This window comes from Staurois parvus, unplaced genomic scaffold (assembly GCF_062004578.1).
Source record: "Staurois parvus isolate SC_StPar_1 unplaced genomic scaffold, SC_StPar_1.0 ptg000276l, whole genome shotgun sequence".
In the NCBI taxonomy this organism is placed as follows: domain Eukaryota; kingdom Metazoa; phylum Chordata; class Amphibia; order Anura; family Ranidae; genus Staurois; species Staurois parvus.
Window position 1 is genome coordinate 3,549,504 of NW_028318072.1, and position 18,333 is coordinate 3,567,836.

Below are 18,333 nucleotides of genomic sequence, written 5' to 3' on the forward strand. Positions count from 1 at the left end.
AAATATTTTGTTTTTCAGTTTAACTCATGGATGGCATTGTGTCTCAGGGCTCTTTTTATCACTGAAAACAATCTCAGAGATAATTAGATTGGCAGGTGAACAAAATTTAAGGAAAAACTACTAAAGGAGGGTGTTCCACATTATTAAGAAGAGCACCATTTTCAAGTAATATGGGGAAGAAAAAGGATCTCTCTGCTGCTGAAAAGAGTGAAATAGTTCAATGCCTTGGACGAGGTATGAAAACATTAGATATTTCACGTAAACTTAAGCGTGATCATCGCACTATTAAGAGATTTGTGGCTAATTCAGAGCACAGACGGGTTCGTGCAGATAAAGGCACATTGAGGAAGATTTCTGCCAGATCCATGCATTGGATCAAGAGAGCAGCTGCTAAAATACCATTACATAGCAGCAAACAGATATTTGAAGCAGCTGGTGCCTCTGGAGTCCCACGGACATCAAGGTGTAGAGTCCTCCAGAGTCTTGCAACTGTGCATAAACCTTCTATTCGGCCACCAATAACCAATGCTCACAAGCAGAAATGGCTGCATTGGGCAGAAAAATACATGAGATCCTCAAGCAAAAGATCTATGAGGGTGGGAGGAAGTTTACATCCAAACAGCAGCTCTGGAAGGCTATTCTTGAAAACAAATTCAAGCAGAAACTGTCCAAAAACTCCCAAGTTCAATGGATGCAAGACTTGTCGAAGCTGCTATCATATAAGGGGTCCTATGTGACAATGTAACGTGACCTGTTAAAATGTTTAAAAAGTTAAAATGTTGTTAAAAGTTTGATTGAAATAGCTTTTGATTTCAGTAAATATGCTGCAAACACAACAAATGACAATTTTCAGTTCTTTACAACCTATAAAGTGTTTTGAAACTTACTGTGCATAATAATTTGGAACAGTGCATTGGAAGTTTTTTATGTTTAAAAAAAATACTGTTATTAGGAGGTTTGTTCAATAAAATGTGAATTGTACTCTTAATAGTTGATAACATGCGAATTATGCTGACTGTTATTTACATCAATTATTTATGTAAATGAGAAAAACATCATTTGCATAATAATTTGGAACAGAGTGTATAAATGTTTGCTGTAGGTTGGACAGATACTTACTTGCTTTGCTGTTTTGTTGTTTTTTTTCTACAACTAGACCCATATTGCAAGCTGTATGATTGATGGTGGCATACAGTAGGTGTCAGATACAATTTGTGTTGATTGCAGCAATTTTCTCATAAATGTCTATTGCGTTTATAAATTGCACATTACATTTTATGAAATGGATAATCTTAACAGTCTCAAAGTGGGAACAAAAAAAAAAAAAATATCAAACTCTTCAGCTGTCAGCCATCATGGATGCTGACTGCTTTGTCAGATGTAGGGACGACCACTAGGGGGAGCACCCACAAATCTGCACATGGAATGACATAACAGTAGTGCATAATAAGAAAGCAAAAAGCCACAGCACACAATATTCAACTCTTACTGAAAGTAAACCAAGCATGGCAGGTGGGAAGAAAGATATAAGCAGAGAAGCCACTATGAAATGTGTCCTTTTTAAAAAGCATAACTATAAAACCTTGAGAGGAATATCGTGCTGCGTGTATCTAGCAAACATTTTCTGTAAATGAGGTTTCCAGAACAACTTTCATGTCCTGCCAGACATTTTCCCATATACTGTAGTAATAAGGAAGGTCCCGCTGTAGGTCCTGCCTTGCCAAGGAAGAGGTATGCACCTGCAGGATAACTGCTGAAGAGTCCCTGGAGGGGTACCATTGTATTTCTATGGTCAGTCTTCAGTCTGCTACTTCAACAGCAACACAGGGCTGCGGGATATGGTGGCATGTTACTACATTGAAAAGCCCTAATCAAATTGAGGTTTCCTTTTAATGTGCATTGGATGCCCTGTAGCACAACTGAACTTTTAGCAATGAGCCGAATATATCTGGGATTGATTTGACCAGAGTTTGGTGAACATGACAAAAGTTCTAAAGGGTGCCAAATCTAAACGTCATTGAAGTCAATGAAAGCCAAATGTTGAAAAACAGTAAGCCCCGTCACACAGGCAGATTCCAATTTGGTTAGCAGGGGACCTGTCCGCTGATCCCCTGCTGAGCTGAGCGGGTGGATGACAGGTCCATGTTTACTCAATTTATGCAGAGAGGACACGGACAGAGTCCGCTCTGCTCTATGGGTGGCTGGGTGTAAACAGACCGGCTGTTGGTTTACACCTGACTGCCCTCTGATCCACCTAGATGGAGAGGGATGAACCCCCTCCAGTTTGCTTTTAGAGGCCTGGGTTGGATTGGAGGTAGTCGATTGTAAACAGACACAAGTCTGTTTACACCTGCTGGTCCATAGGGATACACAGACCTCCTGAAAAACTGACAGATGGACCTGATCGGACCACCCCTGTGAAAGAGGCATAATTGCCCTTTTCTAGGCTAACAGGCATGGGACTGTCAAACAAAACAAAAAGTTTTCAAATAATATGGGCTTGTGCGCTGCTACACCCTAGGTATAATGAAGGAAGGAGGAGATTGCTGCACTCACTAGTCAAGTGTACTCTCACTTAAATTAAATAATTAGACAAAAAATTGTGATTTGCTAACTCCTCAAATGTGAAACATAAACCTTAAAAACAAACAATAGTATCAGTCCACAAAAATTCAAATGAGAAGTTGTATCAGTCCAATCCAAATATATAGAGTCCTAATGTCATGCTATCATCCAAAGATTCCAAAACCGTGCTTGGATTGTAGACCCACTCCCTGCTTGCCTTGAAGTTTGACCTACAAATTATAATAGGCCAAATGCACTTTGAGAAGAGCTGCTATTGGTGGAGAAGAAGGCAAGAGGAAGAGAGATGAGTGTGCTGGAAGGTGTCTGCAGTCTGGTCGCGTGACGTCACAGGCCCTCTTCACCCTACTCTTCCTCTTGTGATCATACACCATCCCAATGGGAATCCTGGAGTCCATTCTCTTAAAGGGCCAGGATCAAGGAAATTCCCACTAGAGGCCAGCAGTGGACCAGCAGAAGTCGATTATTGCGCTTAAGTGTTTGTGACCTACCCTATAGGTCAAGGGAGAAGGTGAGTGTATGGTACACTCATTCGGTGACAGGAAACACTATGGATTAATTTTCACGGCAGGCAAAAAACACGGTCGATTAACAGGCCAAGGTCAGTTCATGTGGAAGACAGAAATGTGGTTCATAGTTCAGTTGGCAAGCAGAGGCATCATCGATTAAACAGTCCAGGGTCAGTTCAGTCGGCAGGCAGAGGCATGGTGATACAGGGAAACAGCAGATAGAGGACACTGGAAAAATATCTTCTCTGTAGTGATGCATGATAGATCTTGAAGCGTTCTCCAATACAAAGATCTGGCTAAGAGGGACATTGGGGGCAGTAGTATCAGGTGTCATGGCGAATTCTGCTACTGGAACATACGCAACATTTTAGGTGGGCTGGCGGTCTGTTTGGGTAGGAAGGAGGATATCAGGCAAATGCCTTTCATGATGTCTGGCCACTGAATCAGAGCGAATTTGTTCAGGGACATGGCCATCCAGATAGAGATGGGCTGTAACAATGGTATTTCAATTAGGATAGGAATCTTTGTGTGTACTTACAAAAGATGACAAAAATTGTAAAGGACTAACTGAAATAGGTAGATGGATACCTTTTTATACTAGTAGAGTAGTAACAAGAGAGCTGTAACATTTGGTTGTTCATATCCAACCCCCCATGAACTGGTTATAGTTGTGTATGCACTTGGGTTTTTGGACGGGACATTGTCTTGTTTGAAGTTCCATCAAGGGGTCTTCATTGACTGAGGAAAGGATATAGACATCTCTTTATCTTTCCACTTAAGGGCTAGTATTTCTTCATTTTGCAAACTGGCTGACTCCCCCCCTTTTGAGTTTTGTGAAGACCAAACTTTGCGGGAAGCCCTTGCAGTTGGCCTCCACTGTCCCACAGGGCACAGTTTTCCTGAGATATAGATGGCGTAATAGTGGAAGACTTGTGTAGAAATTATCGCAGTACAGATGGTAACCCTTCTCTGATGATTTCGAGAAGGGCACTGGGTATTATCGTTGAAGTGTAAAAACCTCATTATCATCTCATACCTTCTGGGCATACAAGAAGAATAGACTGGCATGTGATGTATGGGTTGTGTGGACCAGTAGGCATGGACTTCATTTTTTTTTTGTCAGTCCCATGCTTAATGCAAGAGCAAGAAAAACTTTAAATTCCTCCACGGTCACAACTTTTCACACAAATAGGCGGGCATACGATTCATTGGGATTGTTGGCAATGTGTTGGTTGGCTTAGAGATACCATCGCTCCACAATGAAATTCAACAAATCATCAAAAACTAAATGAAAAACAAATTTGTTGTAAGGGGAGATTGTAAGTTCTGGCAAATTAGTATGGGCCCTACCTTGTTGTTGTGGACATGACACCCTGCTACTAGTACCTGGCCCATCATCTAGGAATGCTGCGCTGCTTGTGCTTGCCACTGCACCAAGATTTACAGCACCATTGGTGGATGCCTGCTCCTCCTCAGATTGCCTAAATCTCTTAAATCTTTTTTTTACAAATAAATATCTACAATACCGACCTAAATCGCACTCTCTACAAGCTATGAGATCATATATATATATATATATATATATATTTATATCCAAAATGATAAAATCCACTAGAGGCCACATTTCACTCAATACAGCACAGTTTATTGTACAAAATCCAAAAGGGGTGACACACAAATAAAAACTATAGCTTCTCTTAAAACCCCCCTCCAATAAAGGTTCCCGCTCTCTTTTCTTATACTTTATTTCTTTTCTGAATCTCCTTAAAGGCAAAATGTGACCACAATGTGTATTCCGACACAGACATACGTACAAACACATAAAGAGAGCTTAAGATATTTACTGCAGTACCTGAAATGGAGTCTTTACTAACCAGTGCTGGCCCAAGTGGACAGAATGTGTCAAATGTTTTACTCAGCAGCCACTGCTTGCCATTCTTCTTCATCTGCCAGTCACGGGCACTGACGTCATGAGCAACAGTAAACCCGGCAACATGCTTCATTGCATCTTCCTCCTGTGTAAACACTGTAAATGTAGCAGTGGACAAGATATGGACGGATGACAGTAGCCATACAGTACATCTTCGCGTCATTAGAAGGACAGTTTTGCTTTTGTCTCATTATTACATACTTGCTGTGCAACACAACTAATAAAAGTCTTTGTGGAAGTGACTACTTACCCCCAGCACATAGCCATGTAGGCCTTAAGGGCCCATTTACACCTATGCATACCTACACAGATTAACAAATTATTATTATTATTATTATAAAGGATTTATATAGCACCAACAGTTTGCATAGCACTGTACAAAATAAAGCGAGAAAGTACCATTACAGTACAATTCAATACTAGAGAGAAAGGCTGGCCATACACTATACAATTTCCTAGATTTACCTTCAACTATGCAGTGCAAGAGCCTACCTAACTGGATACAATTGAAAGTGTTTTTTAAGTTTGCCCTCATATTATATGGTTTTTGGTAAATCTAAACCAAAAATCTCAAGACAATTGTATAATGTATGGCCAGCCTTAGGAGGGCCTTGCTCAAGAAAGCACACAATCTCCAAGGATGTAAGCTCTAACAAGCAGGGCCCTCTGTTTCCTCTTGTACCAAATTGTATTGTAACTGTAATGTCTACGTTCATTTTGTAAAGTGCTGCGCAAACTTTTGGCGCTATATAAATCCTGAATAATAATAATCTAATCTATGGGCAGCATGGTGGCTAAATGGTTAGCACTTCTGCCTGGCAGTACTAGGGTGGTTGGTTCGACCACCTGCCTAGAGTTTGCATGTTCTCCCTGTGCCTATGTGGGTTTCCTCCGGGTACTCTGATTTCCTCCCACACTCCAAAGACATACTGATAGGTTAATTGGATCCTGTCTAAATTGGCCCTAGTATGTGTATGAATGTAAATTAGGGACCTTAGATTGTACGCCCCTTGAGGGTTAAGGATTGATGTGAATGTACAATGTATATGCAAAGCGCTGCATAAATTGATGGCGCTATGTAAGTACCTGAAATAAATAATGAAATAATAATAGAAAAATGTATTTTTGTGCATAGAGGTAGGCTATGTTAAGCCAGCCTAATAATTTTAAAAGGGCTCACAATGCTCCTTTGTCAAAAATAGCGCAGGTGCATTATTGCACCAAGCAGTACACCACAATGCGCAGAGTATGTAAATATGTTTCATCAGTGTAAGTGTACATTGGGGTGCTACCGTTCTTGATGAGTAACAGCGCACTGTAGTGCACATACTGTATGCCAGAGCGTTACTGAAAACACACAAGTATAAATGGATCCAAAAGGATTTCCATAGGAAATGCACATATCCTTTAAGCCTAGCCCACCTGATCTAAAGTTATTAACTCCCCCCTTTCCAATGCATCATTTCTTTCAAAGCCTGCTGCAATGTTAAAAGTAGACACAAATATCTCTGATGAAGAAGGGACCCCCCCCTTCGAAACGCGTCAGCTTCATCCTGAGAGTCTCCCCTCCTGATGGGATTCGCACGTGTCTCCCAATCCAAGGACTCGTTTTGGGGATTTTAGATTGTTACTCTTGTGAGTATATTTCCTATATCAATAAATCTACTAATTGCTTACTGAGTTAATGTGCAAGGTAGGTGCACTCTGTTTTTTTGGTCTTTACTGCAATGTTAAAAGTCCCTAGAAAAATCTTCCCACTAGACGAGCTTGTGTATTCAATCCTCATAGACATCTATGGAACTGTTGCCCCACCTCAGGACACAGTCCCACAGAAGCTATGAGATCAGCTGCACAGCGTGGTCATCAAGAGGAAGCAATGGGCTGTCAGCATCATGATAGGTCACAGATCTGAGATTATGGTAAGTATGCACCTGCAGCATGGCAGGTTGGGCTAGGAAGAATGATTACACTTTTCTGTAAACGTTCACATTTCCTTTAAAAGCAGAAGAAAACACTTTGATGGAAGATTAGCAGCAAAATCCTAATTGTTAAACAGAAATACATTCAAAGGGGCATAAATAGTGGCTAATATCAATTTCTGCCTGTCAAGATAATATCCATCTGCACGTGCTGGAATTACTTTACACAGAACATCGCCATCACATGGATCTAGCCAAACAGATCCATGTGGTGCATTTACAAAGGCTGTACACTTTGTTGGCTTTAAAGAACAAGTAATAATCATGACAGCATGATATACACTACACGGCATAGCATCATCATCTTCTTTTAGGCCTCATTCACAAGAGATTTTAATTTAAGCTCAGGAAAGAATTTAGCAGATTTTCTTAGCAGGAATCATATGGTTGGGGACAGCAGTGGGCACAGCTGTCCACTGCTGATCGGATGTAATTGTAAATGAAGTGATTACCTGTGTCTAGGGACAGATGATCGCTCCTGGATGCAAACAGCTTGCGATCATCATTCCGTAACTGCACATGGATCGATTAGCTGCGGTTAGGGAATGATTTTCGCAAGTTGTCAGCCTGTCATTGCTTTGTACAAGCTGAGTGGCTGTCCGCATACCTGTGAATCCAGCAGCAGGAAGCAGCCTCAGCTGGAGTCAAAATGACATTTTGTCTGCAACACAAACAGCAGCTTGTGCTGGATTTACATGGCATAGCACAATGCTTTTGTTGATTGTAGCCTTCAAGCCCAAAGCTCAGGATGTGAATTTCTATTAACTGCAGCAAATTAGAAAACCGCATCTGAATCATGATCATTGTTTTGAGTCTCTTACCTTAATGTTTTTCCCCCTTTTTCCAATAACGAAGGCTAATTCAACCTCCCAGTCCACTTCCTGCAAACAGAATAGTAAATGATTTTACAATACATGGAATCAATGTCTTGTGCAAAAACCTTTAACCGCTTGCCTACTGGACACTAATACCCTCTTCCTGCCCAGGCCAATTTGCAGCTCTGTCGCAATTTGAATGACAATTGCGCAGTCATGCAACATTGTACCCATACAAAAATTGTATCTTTTTTTCTCACAAATAGAGCTTTCTTTTTGTGGTATTTAATCGCCGCTGGGTGTTTTATTTTTCTGCGCTATAAACAAAAAAAGAGCAAAAAAAAAAGTCTATTGTTTCTATTATAAAATTTTGCAAAGAGGTAATTTTTCTACTTCACTGATGTGCATTGATGAGGCTGCACTGATAGGCAGCACTGATGGGCACTGATAGGCAGCACAGAAGAGCAGCACTGATGGGTACTGCTGGGCAGCACTGTTGGGTGGCACTGGTGGGTACAGGTGGATGGCACTGATCTTCAGTACCCTAATGATCAGTGTCTATCTGTTCTCTGACAATTGCCGGTTATCGGCAGTACTTTCCTTACGCTGTGACAGCATGAGGAAAGTGCAGCCGATAACCGACAACTGTATTTAGCCAGTGATTTGCTGTGTCATTGGACACAGCTGATAACATGGTAAAAAGCAGCTGTGATTGGCCTTTTACCACATCACGTGATCAGCTGTGTCTGTAGGACACCGCGATCATGAAGATCGCCGGGTGCGTGCCGTTGGGGGCGTGCGAGAGGGCGCGTTCTGGAAGGACATCATATGACGCACTCCGGGAACTGTCATTCGGCTGTAGCGCAGTTGCCAAGTGGTTAAAGGATAAGTTCAAATTTCATAACATGTTACATCCATATTCAGGGTGTAACATGTTATAAAAAAAGCACCAGCCCCCGCTCCCTGTCGATCTCCTGCTTTGACAGCTAGCTGGGGATCTTCTCCTCCTCCCGCTAGCTGTCAAATTGAAAAAAAAAAAAACGTGGCCATGCGGGGCTCTGCTGCCCGGCAGCATCACTCCTCTGTGAATGAGAAACTACAAGTCCCAACATCCGCTAGGTTCTCATTGAACTACCATGGTGCTGTGGAGCACCATGGTAGTTCATAGAATCTTGTCAGTATATCTGCTTGTCTGTACATCCTTGGCAGATCTGCAGGAGGCTTGCATGGCACCAGCGATCTACTAATGGCTGGTGCAATGCTTTACAGGCTCCAGCAGCAAAGGATAATAAATTCACATTTTTTTTTTTTACCTTCAGAAAAATGTGCATTTATTATTTTTTTTAGCAAAAGGTGAACTTATCCTTTAGTGGGCAACTTAAAACATGAACAAATGAAGCTGAAAATACAAAACACATTTATAAACATAAAAGTCTGGGCTTACATTTCATTATTTGCATTAGAAAACAAAAAACTGTAATGCCAAAAATGTAAAAAGGAAGTTCAGAAAAGACAACACTGGATGGGAAGACACTAATATAAAATATATCATCGCCATCTAGTGGTGGAAATGTGTAGTATTAGTAGGTAACACTGCTACAACACAATACAAAGGTCCCCAACCTCAGCTTTGAAGTACAAAAAAAAACCGCTTTACATCCCATGATTGCACTAAATATACACTATATTGCCAAAAGTATTGGTCGGTCTGCCTTTACACGCACATGAATATTAATGGAATCCCAGTCTTAGACCGTAGGGTTCAATATTGAGTTGGCCCACCCTTTGTAGCTATAACATCTTCAACTCTTCTGGGAAGGCTCTCCACAAGGTTTAGGAGTGTGTCTATGGGAATGTTTGACCATTCTTCCAGAAGAGCATTTGTGAGGTCAGGTACTGATTTCTGATGAGAAGGTTTGGCTTGCAGTATTCACTCTAATTAATCCCAAAGGTGTTCTATGGGGTTGAGGTCAGGACTCTGTGCAGGCCAGTCAAGTTCCTCCATCCCAAACTCACTCATCCATGTCTTTATGGACCTTACTTTGTGCACTGGTGCGCAGTCATGTTGGAACTGGAAGGGGCCATCCCCAAACTGTTCCCACAAAGTTTGGAGTATGAAATTGTCCAAAATGTCTTGGCATGCTGATGCCTTCTCCTGGCAACCGCCAAACCCAGGCACGCCCATTGGCTTGCCAAACAGAGAAGTGTGATTCATCACTCCAGAGAACATGTCTCCACTGCTCTAGAGTCCAGTGGCGGCAAGCTTTACACCACTGCATCCGACGCTTTGCATTGCATTTGGTGATGTAAGGCTTAGATGCAGCTGCTTGGCCATGGAAACCCATTCCATGAAGCTCTCTATACACTGTTGTTTTGGTAATCTAAAGGCCACATGAAGTTTGGAAGTCTTTAGCTATTGATTCTGCAGACAGTTGGTGACTTCTGCGCACTGTATGCTTCAGCATGCGCTGACCCCGCTCGGTCATTTTACGTGGCCTACCAGTTGGTGGCTGAGTTGCTGTTGTTCCCAGTTGCTTCCACTTTGTTATAATACCACTAACAGTTGACCGTGGAATATTTAGTAGCAAGAAAAATTTCATAGATGGACTTATTGCACACATGGCAACTTATCGTAGTACCACGCCTGAATTCACTGAGCTCCTGAGAGCGACCCATTCTTTCACAAATGTTTGTAGAAGCAGTCTGCATGCCTAGGTGCTTGATTATATACACCTGTGGCCATGGAGGTGATTGGAACACCTGAATCTAATTATTTGGAGGGGTGTCCCAATACTTTTGGCAATATAGTGTATGTGTGGAGTGACAAAGTACATTTTTCTTCCTAATCCTCCTTGATTTTCCACTAATACAGTGAAAATGTAACAAAGTAAGTCACCTAGAAAAGCTGTGCCAGATCTATCTAGGTATTTATGAAAAAAAAAATTAACATTTTTCTTTTAATAAAACTGATTTTAATGAATATAAGAGCAAAGTGTTGTTTGATTAAAGCATTATGTATACAGTATTTTAAAATGTATCTAAAGTCAAATCATGTTTTTGGATAGAGTGGTAAGGAAATAGAACCCTCTGTCAGGCTTTTAATGCTGTCTGTCTATTGGTCCTGGTAACCACCATCACTGGGACTAAAAGTGAGGGCAAATCCAAAATTTTGAGTTGTTACTGAAACAGGAATCAGGGGGAAATGTCCATGGCCAACTGTCTCTCCTTTTGGAGAGGTTTCTTTTCTCTTCCAATCCTGTCTACAGAACAGGGGTAATTGTTGGCTTTATTGCTGACCCTGAGGTTGCACCACTCCTCTCCTGTAGTACAGGCTCATGCATATCTTTACTGTCAGCAAATAGGACACGATCACTGACTACTATCACTGATAGCAGGTATAGCACCTTAATTTATGATTCATTATCATTCATGTTATATATATGAATATTGTGCTGCTGTATTGAAAGGATCTAGATAACTTCCATTTTGTATTATAAATGCCATTTTAAGTATTAAGTTAGCTTTTTGTAGAGATATTAGAAGTTTAATGGAACTGTTTTTGGTTGTTCAAGGATGTATCAACAGAAGCTAACATGACCCTGACAATGTCTTTGTCTGGCTGTTTTCCAGAAAGTTAGCCAAAACAATTTGTACCAAGAAATGTATATGTTATGTTTTATATGTAGTTAGCTCATGATGGAAATTTACAAGTTACAGTTTTGAAACTCGCTCCCCCCTCCCTTATTATTATCTGTAGTCTATATAATCTTATTAATGTCTAATAAACTTTGAACATCTCTGAACATAAGCTGTCGTGATTTCCGTGTTCAAGGGGTGTTCCCAGAATTCTGCTGATAAACCAGGAATCTCTCCACAGACTGGGGGTCTCTGAGGGGAAAAGAAAATCATTCCTTTCAGCTGGGGGCTCAGCCCGGGATGACCACCCACCTCACTTGGTAAGTAAACCTTTTGTCTTTTTATGACTAAAAGCTCTTTCTTGCCCTGTGTTGAGGGAAGGTCTTGAATCATTCTGTATTGTCTATATAGACCCTTGATAACCTGTAGCTGCTTTTGGTAAGCAGACTTAACTCTTTGGTAGAGTTACAAAATAGTGCACTATAAAAAAAAGGTGTTTTTGGTAAACACAGTTCTCTGGTAGAACACACTGTTTTTGGTAAAACAGTGAAGAGATAACTTTTGGGAAGTTATCAAGAGGTTAATAAGTCTGTGGAGCAGATTCTGGTTTATCTATCTTTTGCTTTTTCTTTCTGTTGCGTAGAAGTATAAGATAATTTGTTGTGTGGAACAAAATAAAAATTTAAGGTAAAATTGTTTTATCCACTGTCTAAATATGGGTCAAGGAGGTAGTTACCCACCAGGTCCCCCAGAAAAGGGAGAAAATTGTAAGGATTATGTTGCTAGAGTTTGTGGAACGAACTATTATTTAATAAATCCCTGGGTGGATTGTATGGCAGGCTGGACAGAAGCTATGGGGAGTACAGACCCATTCCCAAGAAAGAGGGAGAAAACTGGTTAAAATGGTCACCATATTGGGTTGATAATAGCAAGGGAAAGTTCAATTTGATTTTCTCTTTAAAACAAAAGAGGAAGTTGAAATTGGATACATTAAAAAATATGCCAGGAAAAGCATCAATCTGAAAAGACATGCAGACCCAAGATTGGACTGAAAACAGTTCAGACACCAACCCCACCCCCTCCGTATAATATATATCCTTCATTAAGTGGTTTTAAAAATGCTGCTGATGATGATTTTTTGATTAGTTTGGGGATGATTACTCCCCAGCCTAATGCCCCTCCAGCCCCTGCTCCTGTCTCTGCAGCTCCAGCTCCTGCCCCTCCAGTCCCTGCCCCTGTCCCTGCGCCACTTCCCGTCCCGGATCTACAACCAATACAGCCAGGCCCCTCCACTAGACCCAAACAGATTATTAGTATAAAATCACCAGAAGAGGGTAGCCAAGTTCAAGGCATCCTTACGGAAAATAATGACAACGAAGGAGAGTTGGAATACGAAGAACAGGGACAGGTAAATATAATAAAATTACAGGAAAAAGATGGTCAATGGAGAAGAAGTGACACCAGTCATAGAAAGGGCAGAGATGTGGAGGAATTTAGAATGCAGCTTAGATCCATGGATAGGAAACTAGAGGGAAAAAGAGAAGATGAGGGGGCCGTAGGAGGAAAGGAGTTGGCTATATTGACACTACCTTTTCTCACAGCAGGAGAACTAATTCTAAAAAAACCCATAGAATTAGAAGATATTAATAAGATTGTTAAACATTGTCCCAAGCCTACAGTATCTCCTGGAGGTACTCTTGCTTATTTAAAAAAGGCATGTTTAGGAAGAAATTACACACAGGAAGATATGAGATTGATCATTGATGGTATTCTGGGAAATAATCCAGCTTGGGATTGGATAAATGTAAAAAGCATTAGTCACATAGAACCAAGTAATACACAGGCTACTGCCTATAAACTAAATACCACAGAAGGGAGAGAAACTATGTGGGAGGAGCTTGACACAGAATTAAAAAGGGTTTTCAAGAATAAGGCTTCCCTCCCTATTGCTACAGCATGTAAACAGAAGGTAGAAACTGTTTCTCCTTACAACACACCTATCAATTCTGTTAAGAAGCCGGATGGCTCTTACAGGTTTGTAAAAGATTTGAGGGCCATAAATAATTTGGTGGTTCCATTAGCCCCAATAGTGCCTGACGTGCCATCACTCCTCACCTCCATTCCATCCGATGCAGAATATTTTACAGTGATTGATTTAACAAATGCATTTTTTTCGGTTCCTGTGGACCACCAGACGAGGGCGCTATTTGTATTTATATTCTGAAAATTGCCAGATGAGCTGGTGTAGAATGTCCTAGGGTTTTGTAGATTTGTTTGCAGTCTACTCACTTGCCCTCCAGACCACACTGAGGTCCTGGACCCCTCCCAATGGTTCGGTCCTCATTATATATGTGGATGACCTATTGATTTGTAGTTCAAGTCAGGAGGCCAGTCAGGAGGATAGTTGGTCTCTGTTAGAATGGTTGTCAGGGAATGGTCACAAAGCATCTAAAAAGAAATTGCAATGGTGCCAAAAACAGGTTGAGTACCTTGGTTTTATTCTAAGTCATGGTGAGAGGAATGTCAGTCACAAAAGAGCTGCGGCTCTCGTGGGTCTGCCCCGCCCACAAACAAAAAAGGACATGCTAACTTTTCTTGGTATGATTGGTTACTGCCGCCAATGGATACCTGATTGTTCGTTCTATGATCACACTCTGAGGTCTGCCACACTTTCAGAATCACCTGACATTCTCACATGGTCAAATGAAATGGTTGATGCCTTTGTGTACCTGAAGAATGCTATGGTAACGGCCCCTGGTCTTGGACTACCTGACTATAAGAAAATGTTTTATCTGTATGCTACGGAAAATTGTACAACCATGGCGGGGGTCCTGGCTCAGGAACATGGAGGCAAGCTCCGCCCTGTAGCTTTTTTTTCCAAAGTAGTGCCAACTCAGGTTCAGGGCATGCCTGCTTGTCTGAGAGCTGTTGCATCGTGCGCAATTCTGGTGGAGATGGCTATTTCTTTCACATTGGGACATGAAACTACCCTACACACCACACACCAAGTGTCCTTACTACTGAAAAACATACACACTCAACACATGTCAGCACAAAGGTTGAGCGGATATGAAGTGATTCTTCTATCTGATCCCAACTTGATTATTAAATATTCTTCAGCAAATTCAGGTCCTACTCCAATTTTGAATGCCCTATTGGGGTTAAAGGGGGAACAGGATGAAGTGGCACCAGAACACAATTGTATAACCCACATACAGCAAGACACTTCCCCTAGGTCCAACATGTCAGCTGTGGCTCTTGATGGGGCCCCAGATGTGTTTGTTGATGGCTCATGTTCTAGGCCAAATGATAGTACTTACCATGCAGGATACGGCATTGTGCAACTTCCTGACAAAATACTCGAGGCAAAGCCAATTCCATATCAGTCAGCCCAAGCAGCCGAACTGATTGCCCTTACAAGAGCATGTCAATTATTTGCAGGACAGGATGTCAACATTTACACAGACTCCAAGTACGCCCATGGTGCTGTACATGATTTTGGGGTCATTTGGGAGAGAAGAGGATTCATTGCTGCTGATGGCAAAACCATATCTCACTCTTCTTTGATATCTGATCTACTCAAAGCCATACAGTTACCAAAAACATTAGCCATTCTACATTGTAGGGCACATACAAATCGCAGAGATCATATTGCCAAAGGAAATGCATTAGCAGATAAGGTAGCAAAGGAAGCCGCATTACAACAGGTGGCCAGTGAGCAGATGCCTTTGCTCACTTCAGGCATCACAACCATCCCACATGACCAGATGTATGCAGATTTACAAACATTTGCTACAAAAATCGATTTAGCAGACTGGGATGGTTCTGGACCACAACTAGATCCAGCTTCTGGTCTAGTGTGCTTAGAGGGGAAACCATGCATTCCCATGTCAAGTGCCCCATTGTTCATTGCACAGTACCACGGTCTAGGACATAGAGGATGGAAAACGACATGTGAAACATTATTGCAGGATTTTTACATTACAGGTTTATCTAGGTTGGTGAAAGAATATGTTTCTAGGTGCATTACATGTATAAGGAACAATCCACAGAACCCAAAGAAATCACAACACCAGCATCTAGTGTACCCAACTACACCTTTCACCCATTTACAAATAGATTTTACCCACATGCCAAAAACAGGACAGAGGCAAGAGTTTTTGTTGGTAATGGTGGATATGTTCAGCAGATGGGTGGAAGCATTTGTCACTAATAAAGAAGACGCACAAACTGTAGTCAGAATTCTTACACAGGAGATAATACCCAGATGGGGATGTCCGCTGCAGATAAATTCTGATAACGGACCAGCTTTTGTGGCCAAGGTATGTCAAGATTTGGTAAAAGTACTTAAGATAGATTGGAAGTTTCATATTCCCTATCATCCTCAAAGTTTGGGTATAGTAGAAAGGATGAACAGGACAATTGAGGATAAGTTGAGGAAGGCCACTGGAGGAACCTATACCCACTGGAAGAAGATGTTACCTGCAATTCTAGCAGAGGTAAGAATGACACCTAATAAGACTACAGGGTTATCTCCTTTTGAAATATTAATGGGAAGACCATTCCCCACTCCTTAGGCTAGACAGCCACTTATGTTAGAAAGAGGGGACCTTGACCTGGTACAAGAATATGTGAGAAAATTGATTCAGAGTTTAGATAAGGTTGAAAGAAATGTTGCTCGCACTTTTTCTTTATCTTTTCAGGAACCAACACACCTTTCCCAAGTGGGAGATGTCGTAGTGGTCCGCCAACTTGCTAAAGACAAGAAGCAAGGCTACCCCTTTGGACCACCTACTACGGTGATAGCGGTTACCAGAACGGCTGTTCTGGTGGAGAATTCCCAGTCCTGGATCCATGCTAGTCGAGTGAAGAAGGTGAACCAAACACCTGAGAAACACGAGATGGAAAAAGGAGGTGAAGTATGAGAGGAAAATCCTCGAAGAGCGGGTGAAGTCGGTGAGAAAGACCCTGAAGATGACATTCCTTACTGCCCCTCATGGTGCTTTGAAGCTCTGGGTCCTATTGGGCACACTGACTGTGCTCTTTTTCCTGCCAGTATGGATCCTAACTAACTGTATTTATCACCCTGAGGACTTGGGCCTAATAAAAGGTATCTGTGGTCAAGGACTAGTTTTAAATGAGACCCAGATAACCAAAAGTGAAAGAAAGTCAAAAAGAGGTTTTGAAGAGAACAATCCTTTTTCAGGAAAAATGTTGATGATGCAGTTTAAATATGCTTATGCTCAAAAGTCAGGTTATGATAAATGTTGGATATGTAGTAAGTTACATCCTAGCACATATCAAATTCCTCTTCTGGCCGCTCCAGTCAAAATATTTTTGTTAATAAAAGGGAATGTAAGTATTGGTTTGACCAATATTACTTCTAATGCCACCATATCTTTTCCAACTCTGGGAGTCACTCAACTCCCCGATTGGTGTTTTAGACTGGGGAATACTTCCCACAAGGGAAGGGGAATGTGCTCTCAGTCCATATTAAACATATCTGATCCTGGAAGGAGGGATGGAACTTCTTCTGTGAAACTCTGGCAAGTAAATGGTAAAACCCTGAATGAAAGTTTAGAAGGGATACAAGATAATGTGGGGAAAACTATGTTTGGAAAACTTCTTTTTTATTTTACACTTGTTGTCACCCCTGAATTTCATTCTGCAATACAAAAATTGCCGATCTCCTTGGGAAACAATACCTATATCTGCTGTGGTAAGATCTGTTACCCTTGGATACCGAGTAATGTCCAGGGCTGGTGCTATGTAGCCCAATTAGTGCCAATCATGGCAGCTATAGACCAGAAGGAACACCAGGTAACAGCCAGTACATACCCAAAACACCAACTAACTCTGAGACAGAGAAGGGAAACCAAACAAGAAAAGGTAGATCTATTCTCTACAGGGGATAAGGTTTGGTCATGGTTTCCTACTTACACTGGATGGGGAATAACACTTATGAACAAAATAAATAATTACACAAACATTATTGATGACATACTGGAGAGGAACTCTAAGGACACGGGTTGCTAAATACTGAGACCAGAGCTATTAGAAAACAGCTGGAGATGCAAGAATTAGCTATTGAAAGTATGAGTGCTGCTCTGACAGGTTTGTGTGAGATGACAGAGGATTATGAATGTTGTACTTGGATATATAATACCACAAAGACTGTTCCAGATTATTATGAAATAATAAAGCAACACAGGGAACAGGTAGATGGTTTGATGGAAGAAGCTAGAGCTATAGGAAAAGATGGATGGACTCCTTTTGATTGGTTAGGATCAGGATTTGGTTCCATCTTTTCATGGATGAAAGGTATCGCTGTAAGCATAGTCATGATATTGTTTTTTGTTTTATCTTTATATCTATGTTTTAAATGCTCATTATATTGCATTGCTAGAGCTACCCAAGCCGCAGAATACAAATGAAGGTTAACTGGCTATGTACAAAAAGATGAATGAAGTAAAGAATTGAGATCATGTTCATGATCTCAGAGGGGATTGAAAGGATCTAGATAACTTCCATTTTGTATTATAAATGCCATTTTAAGTATTAAGTTAGCTTTTTGTAGAGATATTAGAAGTTTAATGAAACTGTTTTTGGTTGTTCAAGGATGTATCAACAGAAGCTAACATGACCCTGACAATGTCTTTGTCTGGCTGTTTTCCAGAAAGTTAGCCAAAACAATTTGTACCAAGAAATGTATATGTTATGTTTTATGTAGTTAGCTCATGATGGAAATTTACAAGTTACAGTTTTGAAAATCGCTCCCCCCTCCCTTATTATTATCTGTAGTCTATATAATCTTATTAATGTCTAATAAACTTTGAACATCTCTGAACATAAGCTGTCGTGATTTCCGTGTTCAAGGGGTG

General features: G+C 41.0%; 1 protein-coding gene across 3 annotated transcripts in view; it reads right to left on the bottom strand.

The window, feature by feature from the left end:
- Positions 1 to 18,333, bottom strand: part of LOC149459056 (oxaloacetate tautomerase fahd2, mitochondrial-like) — a 40,118-nt gene that overhangs the window by 12,740 nt on the left and 9,045 nt on the right. For all 3 annotated transcript variants that reach the window (XM_089681722.1, XM_089681721.1, XM_089681723.1), the window contains exons 4-5: positions 7,823 to 7,882; positions 4,945 to 5,107 (exon numbers count right to left, since the gene is read on the bottom strand). In XM_089681722.1, coding sequence (XP_089537848.1) covers positions 4,945 to 5,107; positions 7,823 to 7,882 — 223 coding nt within the window. The remainder of the gene's footprint in view (positions 1 to 4,944; positions 5,108 to 7,822; positions 7,883 to 18,333) is intronic.